Raw genomic sequence first — 20,982 nt, 5'->3', positions numbered from 1 at the left:
TCTTTAATTTAAAAAAAAAAAATCTTTAAGAGAAAACACTCCACATTGTCTAACAGAAAAAGATAACAAATGTTTTAATAAGTATCTAACAAAAGAAAATGTCTACCTGTAAACCTATAGAATACCTAGGAAAGACGAGGGAGTAATAGGGAGAAAATAAAAGGGTAAGTCACTACATAAGTAGGACAGAATAAAAATTCAAGACAAATAATTCTGGACAAATAATTTCCTGACGATTCAGTCTCTATTTATATAAAAGGAAAATATCTGTAGCAATAGACACATAAATTAATTAATATTAAACATAAGTACGCATGTGGAAGTAGTCATCATGGAAGAACATTAAACTTAGAAGAAGGAAAACTTTGGCTCCAATTCTACTTCTGCATATGTGACCATAACTTCTAAGAGCCTCAAGCAACTTTCTAGGATTTAGTGGATAATCATGGGTAGTTTCTGTACGTTAGTGAAAGAAGTTCCACCTTAGATTTTTCTTACATTGATGTAAATACAGATTCTTTTTAAATTTTGTGATACGTATGGATAAGAATATGGAAGATTTCAGACAGAAAAGCAGCATTGCAGAAATGAAAAAACTCTTAAGAAATATCCAGTACAACCTGTTTTACAAATGAGGAAACTCAGACCCAAATAGGTTAAATATCTTGTCCATGCTAGCTGGTGACAGTATAGGCACTAGGATTCAGGTCTCCTATTTCCTGTAGTCTAGGGATTTTTTTTTTCCTATGATATAATCCAAATAAGAAAATTATGATCTATGGCAAGTTGACCACTGGTTTGAAAAAAAGGATAGGGAGAGAAGGCTGATAGAATCTGTCAGCATTTTGGTTGTATCAAGTTCTCAAGTTGTATCAAGAGGTCTAATCACAAATAAGGACACTGAAATAAACAGGATTAAGTGTTTGAGACTATGTTTGAAATAATAATAGTAACATTTCTATAGCATATCAAGACTTGAAAAGCACTCGACACATACTATCTCATTTGATCCTCACAACAACTTTTCAAGGTAAATGCTATTATTACTCTCATTTCATATCTGGGGAAACAGGAATAGGGAGCTTAAATAACTTGCCCAGGGTCACACAGTTAGTAAATGTGTAATCAAATCTTCCTGCCTCCAGGCTCAGCCCTGTCTATTCATTGTATCACACAAGTGTTACTGTGGCTGAGATGTTTTCCAAGTTCTATATTGTCAGGCAGGCAGACTCTAAAGCTAGAATTTTCAGGATTCTAAAAAGGTTTCAACCCAATAAGAAACAAGCTGATCTCTTTGAAGCTGAAGACTCAGATGAAGAGTCTACCATTTTGAAGTCAGGATGATATTCCCCCTCACTAGACTGATGGCTCCACTTGAGGATCTGTATACTTGAGAATCAAGGAGTTTTTCAGCTCTCGATGTTGGGGGCTAGCAGTTCAAATCCTTCATTTGAGGCTCTTGCCATCAGAAGTCTATTTTAAGTAGAGTTGAGGTAAAATAACAAACAGAGTCTCTTGGATGAGGAGAAGGCAGAGTCAGAAAAGAGAAAGGGAAAATTTCCTAGGATTATAATATACCTTGTTACCTTTTCTTAAAGTTATTTTTTTACATTTGAGATTTTCCAGGGAATCTCAATCAATCATCCCAGAACTTTCCTACATAAAGAAGCAAAGATAATGAAATAGTGTCAGTTAGCTACCTTAAAAAAACAAAAAAATCTACCTCATCAATTATTCACAAAATGTACAGAGCAAGCTGTGGGAGTGAATGATCTGCAAACACAAATATATTTTTTAAATATTTAAAAATCAAAATGTTAAGATTATACAATGGTCAATCCTGATGAACATGGTTATTTTCAAAAGTGAGGTGATTAAGGACAGTTCCAATGGTCTTGTGATGAAGCGAGTCATCTGTACCCAGAGAGATGACTTTGGGGACTAAGTGTGGGTCATAACATACTATTTTCACTTTTTTTTTGTTGTCGTTTGCTTGCATTTTGGGTTTTTTTTTCACATTTCTTTTCCTTTTTGATCTGAATTTTCTTGTGCAGTATGATAATTGTGGAAATATATATTAAAGATGTTTAACATATATTGGATTATTTGCCATCTAGGGGAGCGGTTGGGAAAGGGAGGGAGAAAAATATTAAACACAAGGTTTACAAGGGTGAATGTTGAAAATTATCTATACATATGTTTTGAAAATAAAAGGCTTTAAAAAAGTGAATATTGTAGCATTTCCAATCACTCTATTTTTGTCCATCTGCATTTTTGACTTCCTTCACAGATTAAGTATACTTATTTCAAAGTCTCATTCTTCTTGTGCAGCAAAATAACTGTATGGATATATATACATATATTGTATTTAAAATATACTTTAACATACTTAACATGTATTGGTCTACCTGCCATCTGAGGAAGGGAGTGGGGGGAAGAAGGGGAAAAATTGGAATAAAAGGTTTTGCAATTGTCAAAAAATAAATAATTTTTTAAAAAAAGGATAGTGAAAACTATCCTTGCATGTATTTGGAAAAATAAACTACTATTAAAAGAAAAAAATCAAAATGCTAAAGGATGGAAACAGTTAGATGGTGCTATGTATAGAGTACCAGCCCAGTCAGGAGTACCTGAGTTCAAATCTGGCATCAGACACTTAACATGTCCTAGCTATGTGACATTTAACCCCAATTGCCTCAGGAAAAAAAAAAAAGCTAAAAGGATGGAGATTTGTAGTTAGAGTAGAATTGTAAATTGTCCAAAAATTACTTATAGATGAGCCATAGAAAATACCATAATCCTTGATCCACAGAAAATATTAGAAACAACAATCTGGCTTTATCAAGTTAGATAGCAAGTTTTGCTATGAGCACGCTATATTTCCTTAATTACATATGTATAGAAAATAGAAAAAGCATAGAAAAGACGACAGATATTTGAAAATAAATAAGGGTTAAAATTACTATGACTAATTATTATCCATATCATTCTATAAGAAAGCTGAGCATTTAAACAGAGAAAAATCTTTGTAGGAACCTTTTTCCCATTAATACCTAGGTTCTTGGCAAGGATTATTTAAACAAAAATATACATGAAGTTGAAAAATAAAAGCCTAGTTAGATCAAATATCAAAGGTCCATTATAAAGTAGTTCTATATTTAATGAATTTAATTAGCCCATGAGTCAAAGTATGTCATATGTTTGTAACTCTTAAAGGCTGCTTACCCGTATCCAACCCGATAAGCTGAAAAGTCCAGCCATTCCAGACATTCTAAAAATTAAAATTAAAGAAGAAAAATTAGTAATTACATGAAATATGATTAAAAACCCACAAAAATTGATGAACACTATAGCCAGCAAAAAAAAAAAAAATTCTAATATCCTTTTCTCTTTGGCTATCCTCTAAATAAGATGATTTTATACAGTGGCAGAATCCAAACAAACATTATTGGCTGGGACCTAATACATAGTTATCTTCCACTTATACCATGAAAGCATCTCATGATATTTTAAATATCAAGTAAAAAATTATTTGTCTACTATCTCACCACTTATCTTTTATCTCATTAAGCAGGGCTAGAAAAGAGATAGGTTGAATAAAAGCAATAATAATAAAGATAACAGCAACTAACTTTTTCAAATATATTATTTCATTTGGAACTTACAATAATTCTGTGAGGTAGATGCTGTTATTATTCTCATTTTACAGATGAAGAAATTGAGACCATGAGAGATGAACTGACTTGCCTAATCACATGGCTAGTAAGTATCCAAGGTAGAACTCAAATCCAAATCTTCCCAACTCAAAAGTCTAAATCCCTATCCCATTATGCCACATCACTGCCAACTTTACAATGGTGACATCTTGACTTGAACTTGAAAAGTTATCCCCCAACTTTGTCTTGGATATGTAAACCTATTTCAATTTTCAAACCTAAGTTAATTTCCAATCTAAATTGTTATTTATATATATTTTTTTTTCTGCAAATAGTGTTTTAATTTAGCAGGGAGTTGGGGTGGAATAAGCATTTATATGATACCTAGGTTCTTGGCAAGGATTATTTAAACAAACTATGCCATGAAGTTGAAAAACAAAACCCTAATTAGATCAAATATCAAAGGTCCATTATAAAGTACTTCTATATTTAATGAATTTAATTAGCCCATGAGTCAAAGTATGTCATATGTTTGTAACTCTTAACATAAAATAGTCTATAAAATGAATATCAGAAAGAAAGCTTGAAGTGGATAAAAAGCTATACTGGGAAGCAGGAAGATTTAGATTTGAGTCTTGTTACTGATCTATTCTAGCTTAACTATTTTAGTTAAATGACCAGGAGAAAGTCATTTTACTTCTGAATTCCCTAGTTAACTCTCTAAGTCCAAACCATTATAGATGAGTTGTTAATCTGGTGTCAAGACATAGTTCTTCAACCAATAAGGTCACAAGTCAGGACAAAAAATAATAATAATAACAAACATAACTGGGATTCAATTTTGAAGTAATTTTTACTTTCTCTTTCCCTGGTTCCACAAAACTAGTATAGTCTAACTGTGTAACTTCAGAATAGCTATAGATAGCTAGTCATCTATTGTCTGAGCTTTAATGTCCACATGTGTAAATTGGTGTTAACATCTGTTCTAACTTTGGGCAAATTGCTTGACAAATACAATCAAGAACAAATAAGACTAATAAAGCCAAATGTTTTACAAATAAAATTGCCAAATATATAAGATACTGCTATTACTTATATGACATATCATAGTGAAGCGAGTTACAAAATTCTTTATGTAATGTTTCTCTAGACACAGAGAAGAAAGTTTATATTATACTAAAGAAAAATATAAACCTGGATTTTTCCTATACTATGATTAACATACTGTTTAGTCATATCCAACTCTTCATTATCCCAGTGATTAATAAAGATTAGCTCTATTCAAAGAAATAAAAATGTATTATATATATAAAATATCTGAAGTTATATATTCAGTAATTTATTCAGGGTTTATTTCAATTTTAGTAAAGATATATTCAACACTGTATACCCTATCATATTGATTCTTAATACTTTAATGCTCTATATGGCTTGAATATTCCTTCCACTAAAGTGTGGTAGAAGACTTAAGAGTGAAAGAATATGAATTTGAATTCCAAATGTTCCATTTCCTTCCCTTGTTATATTAGTCAAGTAATGACTTCTCTGGGTCTCAATTACTTCAATTGCAAAATGCATGAGATAAACTAGAATACCTTTCAGATCCTTTCTAATGCTAAAATTCATGAATTATGAACTTAATAGATAGAGTTGCTATGATTGAACACTTTATCACCCTTTGGCCAATTTGGTAATAAGATTTTAAAGACATAGATTGGTTCGTGTACAACAGAGAGAACGGGACCACTTTTGAAGACTTCCATTCTCTAAGGGCTTCTTGAAAAAGCAAGGTTACTTCTATATCATGGAAAGGGATCAGAGCACTTCAGAGTAGCTATAGATAGCTAAAATTAATTATAAATTTCTTTTCTAACTCTTAGACAAAGAAATATACCAACCTCACTAATTATTACATGGACTTGTAGTAGTTGTGGCAGCAGTAGTGGTAGTAGAAATGGGTATAAGTGTGATTACAATCATAATAAAATGAGGATAGTAAAATAATAAGAATTTATATGGCACTTAGTTTGCAAAGCATTTTACATATAGAATCTCAGGATTACCCCATTTTATATATGAGAAAACTGAGATTAAGAAAGGTTGAATAGTTTGCCCAGATTCACACAGCTAGTAGATTTGAACTGAGGTCTTCCTGATTTCAAGTCTGGCACTCTATTTACTATCTCAATAGATGTCTTAAATTCTTATCAACTCTTTCAAAGAATATATGTAGTATAAGAAACATACATTATAAGTTTTAATTGATTTCATATATCCAATTAATTCAAAAGTAAAAGAAACTGAAAATGGCACAAATACATATTTTGTACAAAGGAGGTACTGTTAGTTCAACTTACTACAAGATTTAAAAATTCCAGGTTATATTAAATCAACATAGTCAGTGTCTAAAATATGAATAAACATTTGTTACTCTTCAAAGTGTCTCTACAAGGAGGCTAAATAGGAATTTGAAAGGTTGCTACAGTATACATACACTAGTTTCAGATACAACATGGAGCATTGTTTGCTGTCTATGCTTTGCTTGTGCTTGTATAAACAAGAAATTCTGAATTGGGGTGCATAAAAAGTTAATTTGATTCCCAATGTATTTCTTATGTGAATTTAATAATCATCTCTTTCAGTAAAAGAAAGCCAGAGTTTACGTTATGGAAGATGGGGATTTCCATCCAGCCACAGGCTCAACTGCTTTCCATTTCTTCTCTAAGATGTAATCCTGAAGGTCTTTGAAGATCCCTGGGCCACGGTATCGGCGAAATATTCCATCCTTTGCACTACAAGTGTCACAGAAAATAAGCATCTATTAATAGCACAAGTACATAGTACAATGGATATCATAAAAAAAAATTAATTCTTCTTTCATTTCAGTTCTCTTAAATACAATTTTATTTAGTCTTTACAGGACATGAAGCCCCAAAGTTGAACTGAGATTCAAAGATTTACAATATATTTTCAGATATAACATCCTTAAGTATGTATATATGTATACTTCTATGTATGTGTATATATATATACACATACATATATATATATACACATATAATTCTGATGCTAAAGGAATTTATAGTTTAGTAGATGTGTCTGTGAAGTATAATAATAAAAAAGTTCAAAGAAAGAATTATGCTCAAAATTATAAATTTAAAAGTACTTATCTGGTACAAATGAAAGCTTCCTGATTTTGAAATAAGGAAAGCTTGTGCTAGAATTTTCATTAGTCAATCATTATTTTTATCTAATTAAGTATATTGCCAATTATATAAAATTGTTAAAAGAGGTTTATACTCATATATATATTATAATGTATAAATATATATAAATATGTTGATTGACTATTTATATCCTTAATTTTCACATTTCTAAAATTATATCTTTTGCCAACTAACTGGCCCACATTTGAGAATTACTGACAAAAGGAAGTATTCTCATCTAAATAATACAACTGAAAATGAAAAACAAAACAAAACTTCTAAGCTATGCTGATTTCAAATGTTTTTAAAAATCCACGTAACAAATCCTGCACCACCTGTCATTAATAAATGGAATAATGAATTGTTACTCCTGAATCTGTCCAGCCATGATCACTGGAATGAGGTAATACACTCCTATGAATTCTTTTCTTAAGGAAGAATAGGGAATTGGAAGAATCTAATGTTTCTAGGCTTTTCAATATATTTAAATAATATATTTAATTAAAGAAATTAAAAGTTAAAGTGTGTGATCTAAATAGAAATCAAAAAGCTTGAATTAACCTCCAAACAGAGTAAAACAATGAAGAAATTGTCAGATCATATAAAATCTAGAGTAGGACAGCACAAAGCTTAACAAAAGATATTTGTATGAGATATTCTGGGATTTGTTGTTGACATTTTTATTGAGTGATCTGTTTATATGGGAAGAGAACAGTTTTATTCCTTATTTGATATTTAAACTTACTGGAAAATAGTCGGAAGTGTAGTGACAAAGAATCGGCCACTCAAACCTAAGGAAAATAAAAGAAACCACATGAAAAATCACATTTAGAAGGAAAACATCTTAATCATTAATTTTCAATTCTAAAAACAAAACCAAGAATTAAGCAACTTTTCAAAATTGTATCTAATCATGATAGACTTTTTTTAAACAATAGCTTTTTATTTTAAAAATATATGCAAAGATAGTTTTCAACATGCATCTCTGCAAAACTTGTGTTCTAAATTTTCCTCCTTTCCTTTCCCCCTTTCTTCCCTCCCGTAGACAGCAAGTAATCTAATATATTAAACATGTACAATTCTTCTATACATATTTTCACAATTATCATGCTGCATGAGAAAAATCAATTCAAAAAGGAAAAAATGAGGAAGAAAAAAGCAAACAACAACAAAAAGGTCAAAATACTATGTTGTGAGCCATATTCAGTCCCCACAGTCCTTTTTCTGGATTCAGATGGCTTTCTTCATCACAAGTCTACTGGAATTGGCCGAATCACTTCATTGTTGAAAAGAGCCACACATGATAGACTTTTAGTGTCTATTAACATGATAGTGTTTAGATATGATTTAACGCTACATATTGCTATTTATATACATTTTTTTCTTTTACTATTATACACTACTATCAAAGTTTCTTATGTTCATAATTTGACATATATTTAACTGCTGATCATTAGTGATCCCAGGACTAGAAAGAAACTATGTCAATGATATTATTGATTTAGTATTCTTATACTATTAGTTGGTATTATTGCTTTACAAAGTACTTTAAGTTACCTCATTTGACCTTCACAACAACTTTGTGATTTAGGTAATGTTATAGATCAAATAAGTCTATGGAGACTAAACAAGGGCATTTGTCAAGGTAAAATGTTGTAACTGCTCCAGTGAAAGTTATCATTATTATTGTCTATTCTGTTTCACCCTCCCATTGATCCATATCTCCTATATAAAGAAATACATAATCTAGCTAATTGATCACATCTCCTTTATAATAAATGTAGAGCACAAGTATAGACACACAAAAACACAGGGAATATTGAATGAAGAAAATCATTAAAAGTCTCTGAAATATACTATTAATAACAATGAACATAGTAAAAGAGAAATTTTAGTTTAACTATCCATTCATTTAACATAGATTTATTGAGAGGCTGTGATGAATTATAAACTACTAGATAGAATATATATATATATATATATATATAATATATATATATATATATATAATATATATATATATACACATATATATAGTTGTATAAAACACAATGCCTAACTTCAAGAAAATTACATTCTAATAGTGAAGATAAAACAAGCAAGTGCTTGGATATGAGAGACAGGAATGACATTACAAGTCAGTAAGTATGTGATAAATGTGATGGTGTATCATTGTTTTTGAACAAAAGAATGACAAGGTAAAAGCAGTGTAAGATTAATTAGGTACTACCAAAAAAAGATAAACTGAAATTGAGGACAATATCATCTGGGAAGTCATAAGGAAGACTGGAAGGTAATATTTAAAGAATGAACTACTGCTATTATCTAGCATGAGATCATGATGTCATATAACCCAACCTGCACAATGTTGACAGGTTAGGACTGGGGTTAATTTTTTGAAGACAAAGGCCTCATCAAACTTGTAAATAACATAAACATGAGAAGAAAGACTAACACATTTTACAGAGGGCATCTTGTCCATCAACAATTATGATTCATCTCCACAGGACTATATCAACCATGCCACTGAAACCTCTTCTGCCTAAAAGCTCATTCTACCCTGGATGATGTCTCACATTAGAAGTACCCTCTGTCTCTGAGACATCAACTTCTAATTTTCTAAGTCTTCTTAATACCTCAAATTTAAGAAGGAGGTCCAAGGCAACCATGTCTTCATTTCTTTCCAGACTGAATTACCAACTCATTTCCACAGGACTTTCACGGATCAAATTGGAGTAAACCTCCTGCACTCACCCTTATTCCCTTTCATTTTCCTTTTATGTATTATTTTCTCTATTAGAATATAGGCTCCTGGAGGACAGGGAATAATTGTGTTCTTCTAGCATTTGTATTCCCAATAACTAACTTTTAATAAATTTTTGTTGACTGGCTAATCAAATGTGTTCAGGTTCGCCCATGCTCATGCTAAAATTCATGTATACTATATAATATACTTTTGCTCTATCAATCTAGGAACCTTATTAAAAAATATAAGAAATTAGGTTAGTCTAGCACGTTTTTGTTCCTGACACATGATAGCTCACTGATACTCTTTATTTTAAGCATATTGAAATCACAAATCTACGAATGTGTTCCACAATTTTCCCTTGAATCATGGTCAATTCAACAGTTTATAGCTTGCAGAATTCTCCTTTTCTTCTTTAAAAATGAAGAAAACACTGATATATCCTTTAGCAGCATATCTCTTATTCTTCACAGTCTTTCAAAGATCTGATATTGACTTAGTGATCATAATTGTCAATTCTTTCAGTACCCTGGTAAGTATTTCACTTAGGTTTGGTAATTTCAAATGATTATTTTTTATCATAATCTATACACATCAGGTTTCAATTCTCTATTAAATATTTTTGTTCTACATTCCAAAATTCTAAGATCATTATCCTTGAGAAAGAAAAAACAAAATGTTAAGTAGTTCCATGTCTTTGTCATCCATTATTACCTCCTTATTCACCTCCAAGGAATACTTCAGTTCCTTTCTTTTCCTACTTTTCAACATAGCTTTTTAAAAAATCCCTTCATCAGGGCAGCGAGGTGGCACCCTGATTCAGGAGGGCCTGAGTCCAAATCTGGCCTCAGAGCACTTAACACTTCCTAGCAGTGTAACCCTGGGCAAGTCACTTAATCTCAACTACCTCAACAAAAAAAACAAACAAACAAATCCTTTCATGTCTTTAGCATTCATCACCAGCCTAAGATCATTGTAGATTTTAGCTTACCAGACACTAATTGCATAAGATCCCACCCATTTTCTGTATTAATTTTTCATTTCTTGCTCTTGCCTCCATTTTTTAATGTGTCTTCCTTAAATAAAAGTTGATTGATAAGTTCCATGAATATGAATGTTAATCTTTTTAGGTAGTCCATTTATATTTTGTGGCATCAGAATTTCTTTTTAGAGATTATTCTATTCTTCTTAAATTTAGGTCTCCCATTAAATTTTAAAAGGCTCTTATTTTGTACTAATTATTTTCTTTGAATAATTTAAAATCTGTTGTACCCAAAATTTAAAGCATATTTTAAACAGAGCATACTTTATACTATCAATAGCTTTCTATTTATTATTAACAGCATATTTTAAGATGACAACTACAAAAAGTTTTATTTCTAGTAGATTTTAATGAGTCTTCCTTTTTAAACAAGATGAGATTCAAAATAATGTTTTCTTTTTTTAAATCATTGCCCTTAATTTGTGAAAAAAAAATAAAAACTTTCATCAAAAGTAAGGTGAAGGGGTAGCAGATGGTACAGTAAAGAGAACACCAATACTGAAGTCAAGAAGACCTGAGTTCAAATGTGGCTTCAGACACTTTACACTTCCTAGCTATGTGACCCTAGACAAGTCACTTAACCCCAATTGACTCACTAAAAAAAAAAAAAAAAAAAAAAAAAAAAAAAAGTAAGGTGAAAATTTATCAGTTCCTCTTGCATAGAAACTCAAGCAGAGGCTAAGATGGATAGTGAGTATCCTCAATCACGTCTATAAAATGCCTCAATGCCATTTTTGTGATGTTTCCAAAAACCATCATCCATTTTATCCTTTACACCAGTCAATTTGCATCATATAGTCTCACCACAATAGTACTTTTGTTTCTTTCAACTGATCCTCATGTAAATGTTTTCGTTTAAGTACTTTCCAATTTTAAAAAGTCTATGCTTTTTCATTTATGTTTAGGTATTTTTTATTTGTATGTGTACCAGCATCTTAACCTGAATAAATTGTAAAGTGAACTTACATATTAATTTCCTTTAATTAATTCCACATTTTTTGTTAACAACACTATTTCTCTCTCAATCAGGCATAAAAGCTTCAAGAAACCTTTGATAGCTCTCTCTCCTTTATACTCCATATCTTCTAAGTTAAATCTCTTGTATTTTTTAATCAGTGGTATCCTTTTATCTGCATCCTAATAACACCACCCTCATCCTAGTCATTATTTTATGTGTTTATTTTTGTTTGTTTTTATCATTGCAGGGGCCTCCTCACCCAGCTCAGAATTAGCTTGCAGCAATGTTTTTGGATGTTGGCACAATTTAAATTGCATGCTGAATCAGTTAACTGTACTTTTATTTTGTATTGCTTTTCAAGTAGTTTTAAGTATCTCATATCTTCAGTGAGATGGGAAATTCCTTGAGGACAAAAACCATATAAAATACTACTTTTACATTCCTGCATAGTACACAACAGAATGTAAGGTATATATAGTAAGTATTCAATAGATAGTTAATTAATATATGATCATTCCTAATAATTTTTGTAAAATAATATAGATCTACTATGATTTAATGACCATTAAGAATCTTTTTACCAATGTACATCAGCAATGTGAATGACAGTCTCACTGAGTTTGGGGGCACTGACAAATAACTTGTGCAGAAACACATAAATAATATTAGAAGTAAGACTTGTATCCAGGTCTTTCTCATTCCAAAGCTATATCTCTATCAACAAAGTCATTAGTTGTTTAAATCTCTGTTACAGAAATAAAATGCAATTTGTGCCTTAGAATATTGTGTTTTTATATGGATTATATGTGAATGTTTCTTCAATGAACTCAGCATAACATGGAAATTACTCTGGATTTTAAAAGATTATGCCATTAGAGCACAAGTTGGAAAGACTTCTAGTTAAAGAGTGGTGATGAATTGAAGGGTTTTGGGGATTTTTCCCCATGAGAACCTCTCTATAGGGACTCATTACCATATTAGGTATAAAGTTGTTTGGGGGTCACAGCAATCCTTTAAAATTATGCTGCAGGTGTTGAGTACTATTTATGTCACTGAAGAGAAGACCCTGATGAAATCCATTTCTTTTAAATAATAAACTTTTTCTATTATTCCACTTAAAGGTTTAACAGACACTATGAATTGGAAGGAACCTTAGCAACAATACAAATTAATAAGTAACTGACCAAGAATTCTTTATATCATATCCACAATATATAGTCATTTGGCTATTATTCACTCATTAATGAGTGTAAGCTCACTACCTATTTGAAAGGAACCTGACCCATTTTTGGATATCTCTAATTATTAAAAACATTTCCCTTATATATACTCTGAATCTACCTCTCTAAAAAACTTCATCCCACTGTCATTAGTTCTGTCTTCTTGGTTCAAGGAAACATGTTTATTCAATTCAATAAACATTCTCTAAGAGCCTATCATTGAACCTTGTTCTCTAAAATGAGTGGCTGACCTAAATAACATTTAAAAGACCTTCTACTTCCATGATCTTATGATCCTATAATCCAGAAATGTGCTGGTATACATTTAATAACAGCTCTGATAGGGGATGGGAGAGAATACACACATATACATATATTTTAAAAATTAACTTGGAGGCAGCTAGGTGGCTCAGTGGATAGAATACCAGCCCTTAAGTCAGGAGGACCTGAGTTCAAATTTGGCCTCAGACACTTAATACTTCCTAGCTGTGTGATCCTGGACAAGTCACTTAACCCCAAATGCCTCAGGAAAAAAAAAAAAGTTAACTTGCCTTTTTCCAAGATTTTCATAGATCTAGGCAATCAACATAGGCACTGTTTATATAAAGATCTAGTGAAGGAAAATGAGGAGGAATAATCAAATATGTAGAAGTACTAATGAGAACAAGGTCACAAAAACTTAGTAGAGAAAGGAGAGTATCAAGAAGAAGAGAATGTCCAATAGTGTCTAAAGCTATATGTGGAAAGGTAGAGAATGAAGACTGAGAAAAAGCGACTATGTTGGGAATAGAGATCATTAGGTTCAGTTTGAATGATAGTAGGTTTGTCGATAGTAGGTTCAGTTGAATAATGAGTTTAGAAGTTAGATTACATAAAAAGTGAGAAGATTGGAAGTGGAGGTTCTAATTTGGGATGGTTTTCTTAAGAAGCTTAGGCACATAAGTAGAGGAAAAATATAATATGAAAAGATAATTAGATTAAATGAAAGCTGTTTTAATGTTTATAATTTAGGGTAGCAAAGAAACACCCAGTAGTGAGTCACTGAAGATTAATGAGAGAGTAGAGATGATAGAGGGCTATCTGATGAAGAAGATGGGGGAATCTAATGGAATCCATGTGTATGCAGAGGGATGTACCTTGGCAAGGAGACAGGCTAATTCTTCATGTGAGAAAGACTGATTGAGGAGACAAGGGGAGAATCCATGTGAAGGTTATGAGATAAGGAAGAAGGAAAAAGAAGCAGTTTTCTGCAAAGGAACTCAAATTTTTCAATCATAAGGCTATATTCTTAGAAGATGAGAGGGTTGAAGAGGAGTGGAAGTTTCAGGAGGGATAAAAATGTTTGGAAAAATGGCTGTGGAGAATCAATCGATTAAGAATGTGTAAAAAGATTGCTTGTATAAGAGCTACTTCAGAATACATAACAGAAATCTGTATAGACCACAAAAGTACAGTTTTATCATTTTCTCCAATTTCATTTAGCATGTAAATAAGATGAAAATCAGGGGATGATGGAATTAATCCGAAGACTAGGTTTGGGAGGCATGATGTGATTCACAATAGGGTTAAGAGAGGGAAGAGAAGGCAGTAGCCAGATCAGAGAGAAGGACTGGGAAGGACTAAGGGGTTAAGGGACTATGGTCATGACAATGATCATGACAATGAAAAGATTTAGGGATTATAAAGAAAAGAGAAAAATAGAATGAAAAAAGATTATGATTGGATTAAGGAATTTTAGAGTTTAGGAACTTGAAAGTGGAATACTTGTAAGTGATGGTAAGATTATCTCTATATACATATGTGGGAGGGTAGAAGTACAGGTCCCAGGAAATGAATAAATTTAGGAATAAGGAAGATATAATGTGTGTGAGAGAGAGAGATTATCAGGATGTATGATAAAATACCCCAGTATGAGGGCAGGACTTTAAAAGAAGAAAGAGAGTATGAGCCCAAAAGACACAGAACTTATTAAGGAAAGAAGAATGTCCTGGAAAATTGGTAGGTAACAGCTAACCAGAATTTCAACTGAGTAATAAATACTGATTGAATGACCTTCAAAGGTTCAAAACCTTTCACATTATGTTCTAGTTCTAATTTTTTGCAGGCCCATTACACCTTCCTCCTTTCTGGCATTTGACATTCTAACCAAGTTGGTAAACTACTTTCTAAGTCTGGAATGCACTCCTTTCTCATTTTTGATTTTCAAAATCTGTCTTCCTTCAAAGCTCAGCCCAAGTGTCACCTGGTACATGAAGTCTTCCCTGATTGCTTTCTGTATATTTTCTATTTGTTTGTTTATAGGTGTCAGGAGCAGGACTTGGACTCAAATATTCTTGGTCTAGACGACACCTCTCCATCACCGTACCAATATCTACCTTACCTCTACCTTATCTATGTCTATGTTGTCTCCTACGCTCACCATAAAAGTGTAAGCTCCTTATAAGTGGTGACCATATCTCAGATAATTAATATTTAAGAGGTGTCAGGAAAAAGTTATCGTAGAAGGTAGGGTTTTCACTAGAATTTAAAAGAAACCTGGGAAGCCATAGGACAGTGGTGGGAGAGAGGGAAAGAAGAAAGGAAGAAGAGATAACATTTCAGACAGTTAAAAGGACAGGAGTTAGGAGACAGTGCCTTTTATGTATGGAATAGAAAAGCCAGTATCCCTGGATTTAAGAGCATGAAAAGCCTGTAAATGTGTAAGAAGATTGGAAAGTGTTTTAAAAATGTTTTTTTTCTATTTATATGTAATTGTAAAAAAAAAATGTAAAAAAAAAAAAAAACTGAAAAGGAAGATGAGAGATTATGAAGTGTTTTAGTACCAGACAGAACATTTTATATTTAATCCTGAGGATTAGAGGGAATCACTGATGTTTACTGAGTAGGGTGGTAACATGGTAAGACCTAGACTTTAGGAAAACCACTTTGGTGGCTGAGAGGAAAAGGAACTGGAGTGGGAAGAGCCTTGGGGCAGATAGACCAACCACCAAGCTTACTGTACCAGGATGGTGGTGGTTATCATAGGAGAGATGAGGGCTCATTTGAGAAGTAAAATTAACAAGCCTTGGCAGCAGAATGGATGCAGGGAGTGCGAGTTAGTAATTAAAGGTAAGTCTTGGAGACTGCAAAAATGATGGTACTCTTGACAATAAGATGGAAATATGGAAGGAGGGAAATTTTAGGAGAAAAAGATGAGTTCAGTTTTTGTACAGTAGAGTTGATAATGGAATCAATTTGAGTAGATGAGGTTATCAAGTGAAGTAGTATAGACAAAGACAAGAAGACCTCAGGACAGAGTCCTGTAGAACACTTATGGCTAAAAGATGCGACCTGAATGAAGATGTAACAAAAGGAAAGTGGTCATATAAGGAGAATAAGAAGAATCAAGAGAAACTGGTATTCCCAAAAACAAGAGATAAGAGAATATCAAGGAGAAGAGGGTGAAAAGACTACAGAGTTAAAGTAGAAAAAGGACTTCCTTTGAATTTAGTACTTAAGAGATCATTGTTGGAGAGATCAGGTTCAGTTAAATGATGAGGTTGGAAACCTGATTATAGAGTCAATGTATCAAGTGGCTTGTTTTATCACAAAAGGAAGTCCTATGAAAAGCAGTTTTTTTCTGCCATTAAAACAGACATATATATCTATTTTACCTTCCTTTGAGAAAAAACAAAACAGTAACAAATTACCCCCAGTTGCTAGTACTCTGTCATTAAAAGTTATCTTGTCTGTTTTGTATGTCTTCTGTATATAATCTAGATGTATATGTTGTCTCGCCTTTCAGAATATAAGCTCTTTTATCTAGAGGGCAGGGGAAGTTTACTCCACAGTGTTTCAGGCCTCCTTCTCCAACTGCCATTTCTCTTATTTAAGCCATTTTATGTTTATCCTCTACATCCTTTTAGAAAAAGACCTCTTAATAAATCAATTTTATAAGAATACAAATCATTCTCCAACTGATAAATGGTCAAAGGATATGAACAATTTTCAGGTGAAAAAATTAAAAGCATCTATAATCATATGAAAAAAACGCTCTAAATCATTATTTACTAGAGAAACTGTAAATTAAGATATCTGGGATACCATTTTACAACTCTAAGATTGGCTAAGATATCAGGAAAAGATAATGATGAATGCTGGAGGGGATGTGGGAAAAGTGGGACATTCATGTATTGTTGATGGAGTTGTGAACTGATCCAACTATTCTGGAGAACAATAGAAAATATGCCCAAAGTACTATCAAATTGTGCATATTTTTTGATCTAGCAATGTCACTACTGGGTCTGTATCTCAAAGAGATTATAAAGCAAGGGAAAGCATTCACATGTGCAAAAATGTTTTAGTAGCTCTTTTGTGATGGCAAGAAATTAGAAATTGAGTGGATGCCCATTGATTGGGGAATGGCTGAATAAATTATGATATATGAATGTGATGGAATATTATCATTCTACAAGAAATGATGAGCAGTCTGAGTTCAGAAGAGCCTGGAAAGACTTACATGAACATCATTATGCTGAGTGAAATGGAACAGCATCAACAGTACATGTACATAATAACAGCAAGATTATCAACTGTGTTGATACATTGTGATGGACTTGACTCTTCTCAGCAATCTGATGATTCAAGACAATTCCAATACACTTGGTTTGGAAAATACACCATCAGCATTTAGAGAGAGAACTGTAGAGACTGAATGGGGCTCAAAGCATAGTGTTTTAATGTCTTTTTTTTTTTTTTGCTTTTTCTTTCTTGATGAATTTTTCCCTTTTGTTCTGATATTTCTTGCATAACATGACAAGCATAGAAATATGTTTAAAAGGATTGAACATGTTTAACCTATATCAGATTGTTTGCTTCCTTGGGAAGGAAAAGCAAAAAGGAGAAAAATTTGTAACACAAGCTTTACAAAAATGAATGCTGAAAACTATCTTTACATGTATTTGGAAAAATAAAATAATATCAAGAAAACAAAATGAAAGATCTCTTAATGAGTTCTTACTATAGTTATTTTTTTGTCATCTTTACCCCATCGGTATGTGTTTTTCTAGTTTTATGTTCAGGGAGGACTAATATCTCTGGTGTTAAGGCTTATTGAGCCCTTTTCAGGGTTACTCATCCATCTTTAATATCCACTCTTCCTCTAATTCTCATCTACGGTTCGAAGAAGCTATAGCAGGAGGAGCAGCCACTACTCAATAAAACCATCTTGGAAGAGGCTAAGCCAGGGTGAAAGTAACCAATAGGCCTCAAATCCATCATTGGTTTAGGGGGATGTCCACACCAAATATGTAAAAACTTCCCCTGGCAATGTGGGCAAATGAGAACAATTTGTTCTAACAACCATGAAGATGGCTGAAGCATACACTGTGGAGCACTCAGAGCTTGGTCAAACAAAGGGTACTCCAAGATCATCCACTATATTCTAGGTCACCACCATGGTTCTGATGTTTTTCTTGCCACTATACTTTGATGATTCTGAAAGAGTGAGGTTAAATGCTTTGCACAATTCTACCTCATTTAAATTCAATTTATGCACAAGTCAAAACATCACCCTGTGATGTCATTGATTCACTTCAAAAACAAAGGATAAACAAAACCAATATTTTTCTCCTCAGGTTTTGTTCTCTTTTGTTTTTGCTTCAATCACAGTATTATAAGGTCATAGATTTAGAGTTGGAAGGGATCTTAAGAGGTCACAGATTCCAGACTCTTTATTATAGAAGTAATCTCACTGAGAAATCCCATTTCTTGCTTCTTCTTGATTTTTCTTGAATCCTAGTCAATCTGTTCCTTTTAGTCCTGACCTTTTCTTCCTCCAGTTTGAGTCTTTCTCCTTTCTCCTCTTGCAAATTCTCCAGAAGTCATTACAAATTTCCTTTCACTATTCAAACTTTTTCATAATTTCAATACCTGACAAGTGGTTACTATTCTTTCTTCTTACGATACTTAGTTTTGTAATTATATATAAAATCACTTGTCTTTTCCAAATTGTGGGCAACTCTTTGAGACTATTAAGTTATAGTTGAGTTGTCATCTGTGACATTGTAAGGAGTTTTAATAACAATGATATCAACTTGAACCTGAAAAGTGTTGCTACCTCCCTGAAAACTTTTTAGAAAATGTTTTAATATGTAAATTATTTCATTTGGTTCTCACAATGGCATTGTGAGTCTGCAAAAGGATGTATTATTAAAATTTTCATCTAATGTATGAAGAAATTGAAGTAAAGAGATTAAGAAACTTATCAAAAGCATTAGCTAGCTAATGACAGAGTGCATGGTGGGTATTCAGTCTCATAACACCTACCCTTCAGTTCTATGTTCTTTCCATCATGTCACACTACCACAAGTCTTGCCAGCCTAAAGATTTTGCTGAGAAAGGATTTTAAGGAATGGCCTGAAATTTTCAGTGTAATTCAGACTTAATTCTCCTTCCTGAGATGGTTAACCTTGATCTTAGCAAGATTTTAATTTAACTTCTAACTTCTGAAATGAGTTAGGAAATGTATGCTACCATTATAGAAACAACTGGTCTTCTTTGTCTTTGGGAATCAACTTCACATGCATAAAACAGAAAATCCAAGTCTGTTCTCATTAAAATTATATGCAAAAGTAAACTTAATTGAAACATTCTCTGTTATACACAATATTTTCCATATAAAAGAAATGTACACAGACTACAGTTCTGTGGAGTATAACCATTTTTTTTATGGCTCAATTCATTGAATGTTGTTCTTATCCTGAGATTATATACTACAAGTGTTTTCACAATGTGTGAATTTTTTTTTTTTGGTAGAATCCTTTTTGTAAATGCAAATGAAGGTAGCCTAGCTATACCAGACCTAAAACTATATAATAAAGCAGCAATCATCAAAACAATTTGGTACTGGTTAAGAAACAGGAGTAGTCTATCAGTGAAATAGATTAGGTTCACAAGAAACAAAGTCAATAACTATAGACATCTAGTGTTTCATAAATCCTCAGCTTCTGGGATAAGAATTCACTATTTCACTAAAATTGCTGGGAAAATTAGAAAGTAGTATGGCACAAACTAGGCACCCATACCCAATACCCTATACCAAGATAAGATCAAAATGGGTTCATGATTTAGACATAACGAGTGATACTATAAGCAAATTAGGAGAACAAAGGATAGATAGTCTACCTCTCAGATCTGTGGAGAAGAGAGGAATTTATGGCCAAAGAAAAACTAGAATACATTTTGGAATCCAAAATGAATAATTTCAATTATATCAAGTTAAAAAGATTTTGTACAAACAATATCAATGCAGACAAGATTAGAAGAGAAACAGAAAAGTAGGAAAAATTCTTACAGACAAGGGCTCTGATAAAAGCCTCATTTCTAAAGCATCGAGAGAATTGACTCAAATTTGTAAGCACACAAACCATCCTCAAATTGATGTAGTTGGTGAAAGGATATGAATAGACAATTTCAAAGAAATTAAAACTACTTCTAGTCATATGAAAAAATGTTCTAAGATCAGAGAAATGAAAATTAAGATAATTCTGAGGTACCACTTCTCTGATTGGCTGAGATGACAGGAAAAGAAAGGTGGGAAAACTGGGACACTAACACATTGTTGGTAGAGTTATGAAGTGATCCAACCATTCTGGAGAGCAACATGGAACTATGCCCAAAAGGCTATCAAACTATACATATCCTTTGTTCCAGCAGTGTCTCTACTGGACCTATATCCCAAAGAGATCATAAAGAAGGGAAAAAGACCCCCAAGTACAAAAATGCTTGTAGCAGCCCTTTTTGTAGTGGCAAGAAACTAGAAACTGAGTGGATGCCCGTAAGTTGGAGAATGGCAGAATAAGTTATAGTATATAAATATTACGGGATATTATTGTTCCATTAGAAACAATCAGCAAGAGGTACACAGCAATAACAAAATTATGTGATAATCAATTCTGATGGATATCCCTCTTTTCAACAATAAGGTGATGCAGGCCAATTCCAATAGTCTTTTAATAGAGAGAGCCATCTATATCTAGAAAGAGGACTGTGGGGACTGAATGTGGATCACAAAATAGTATTTTCACCTTTTTTGTTGTTGATTGCTTGCTTATTGTTCTCTTTCTCATTTTTTTTTCCTTTTTGATCTGATTTTTTTTTTGTGCAGTATAATAA

At 32.4% G+C, this 20,982-nt stretch overlaps 1 protein-coding gene across 1 annotated transcript in view; it reads right to left on the bottom strand.

Annotated features, from left to right (window-relative positions):
* The window catches only part of TMX4 (thioredoxin related transmembrane protein 4), a 106,037-nt gene that overhangs the window by 33,771 nt on the left and 51,284 nt on the right, over positions 1–20,982 (bottom strand). The window contains exons 3-5 of the mRNA XM_051975945.1: positions 7,608–7,653; positions 6,320–6,448; positions 3,226–3,271 (exon numbers count right to left, since the gene is read on the bottom strand). Of these exons, the coding sequence (XP_051831905.1) occupies positions 3,226–3,271; positions 6,320–6,448; positions 7,608–7,653 (221 nt within the window). The remainder of the gene's footprint in view (positions 1–3,225; positions 3,272–6,319; positions 6,449–7,607; positions 7,654–20,982) is intronic.

The sequence above is a fragment of the Antechinus flavipes genome, chromosome 2 (genome assembly GCF_016432865.1).
Source record: "Antechinus flavipes isolate AdamAnt ecotype Samford, QLD, Australia chromosome 2, AdamAnt_v2, whole genome shotgun sequence".
Taxonomy (NCBI): Eukaryota; Metazoa; Chordata; class Mammalia; order Dasyuromorphia; family Dasyuridae; genus Antechinus; species Antechinus flavipes.
This window is presented reverse-complemented; position numbering and strand designations above follow the sequence as displayed.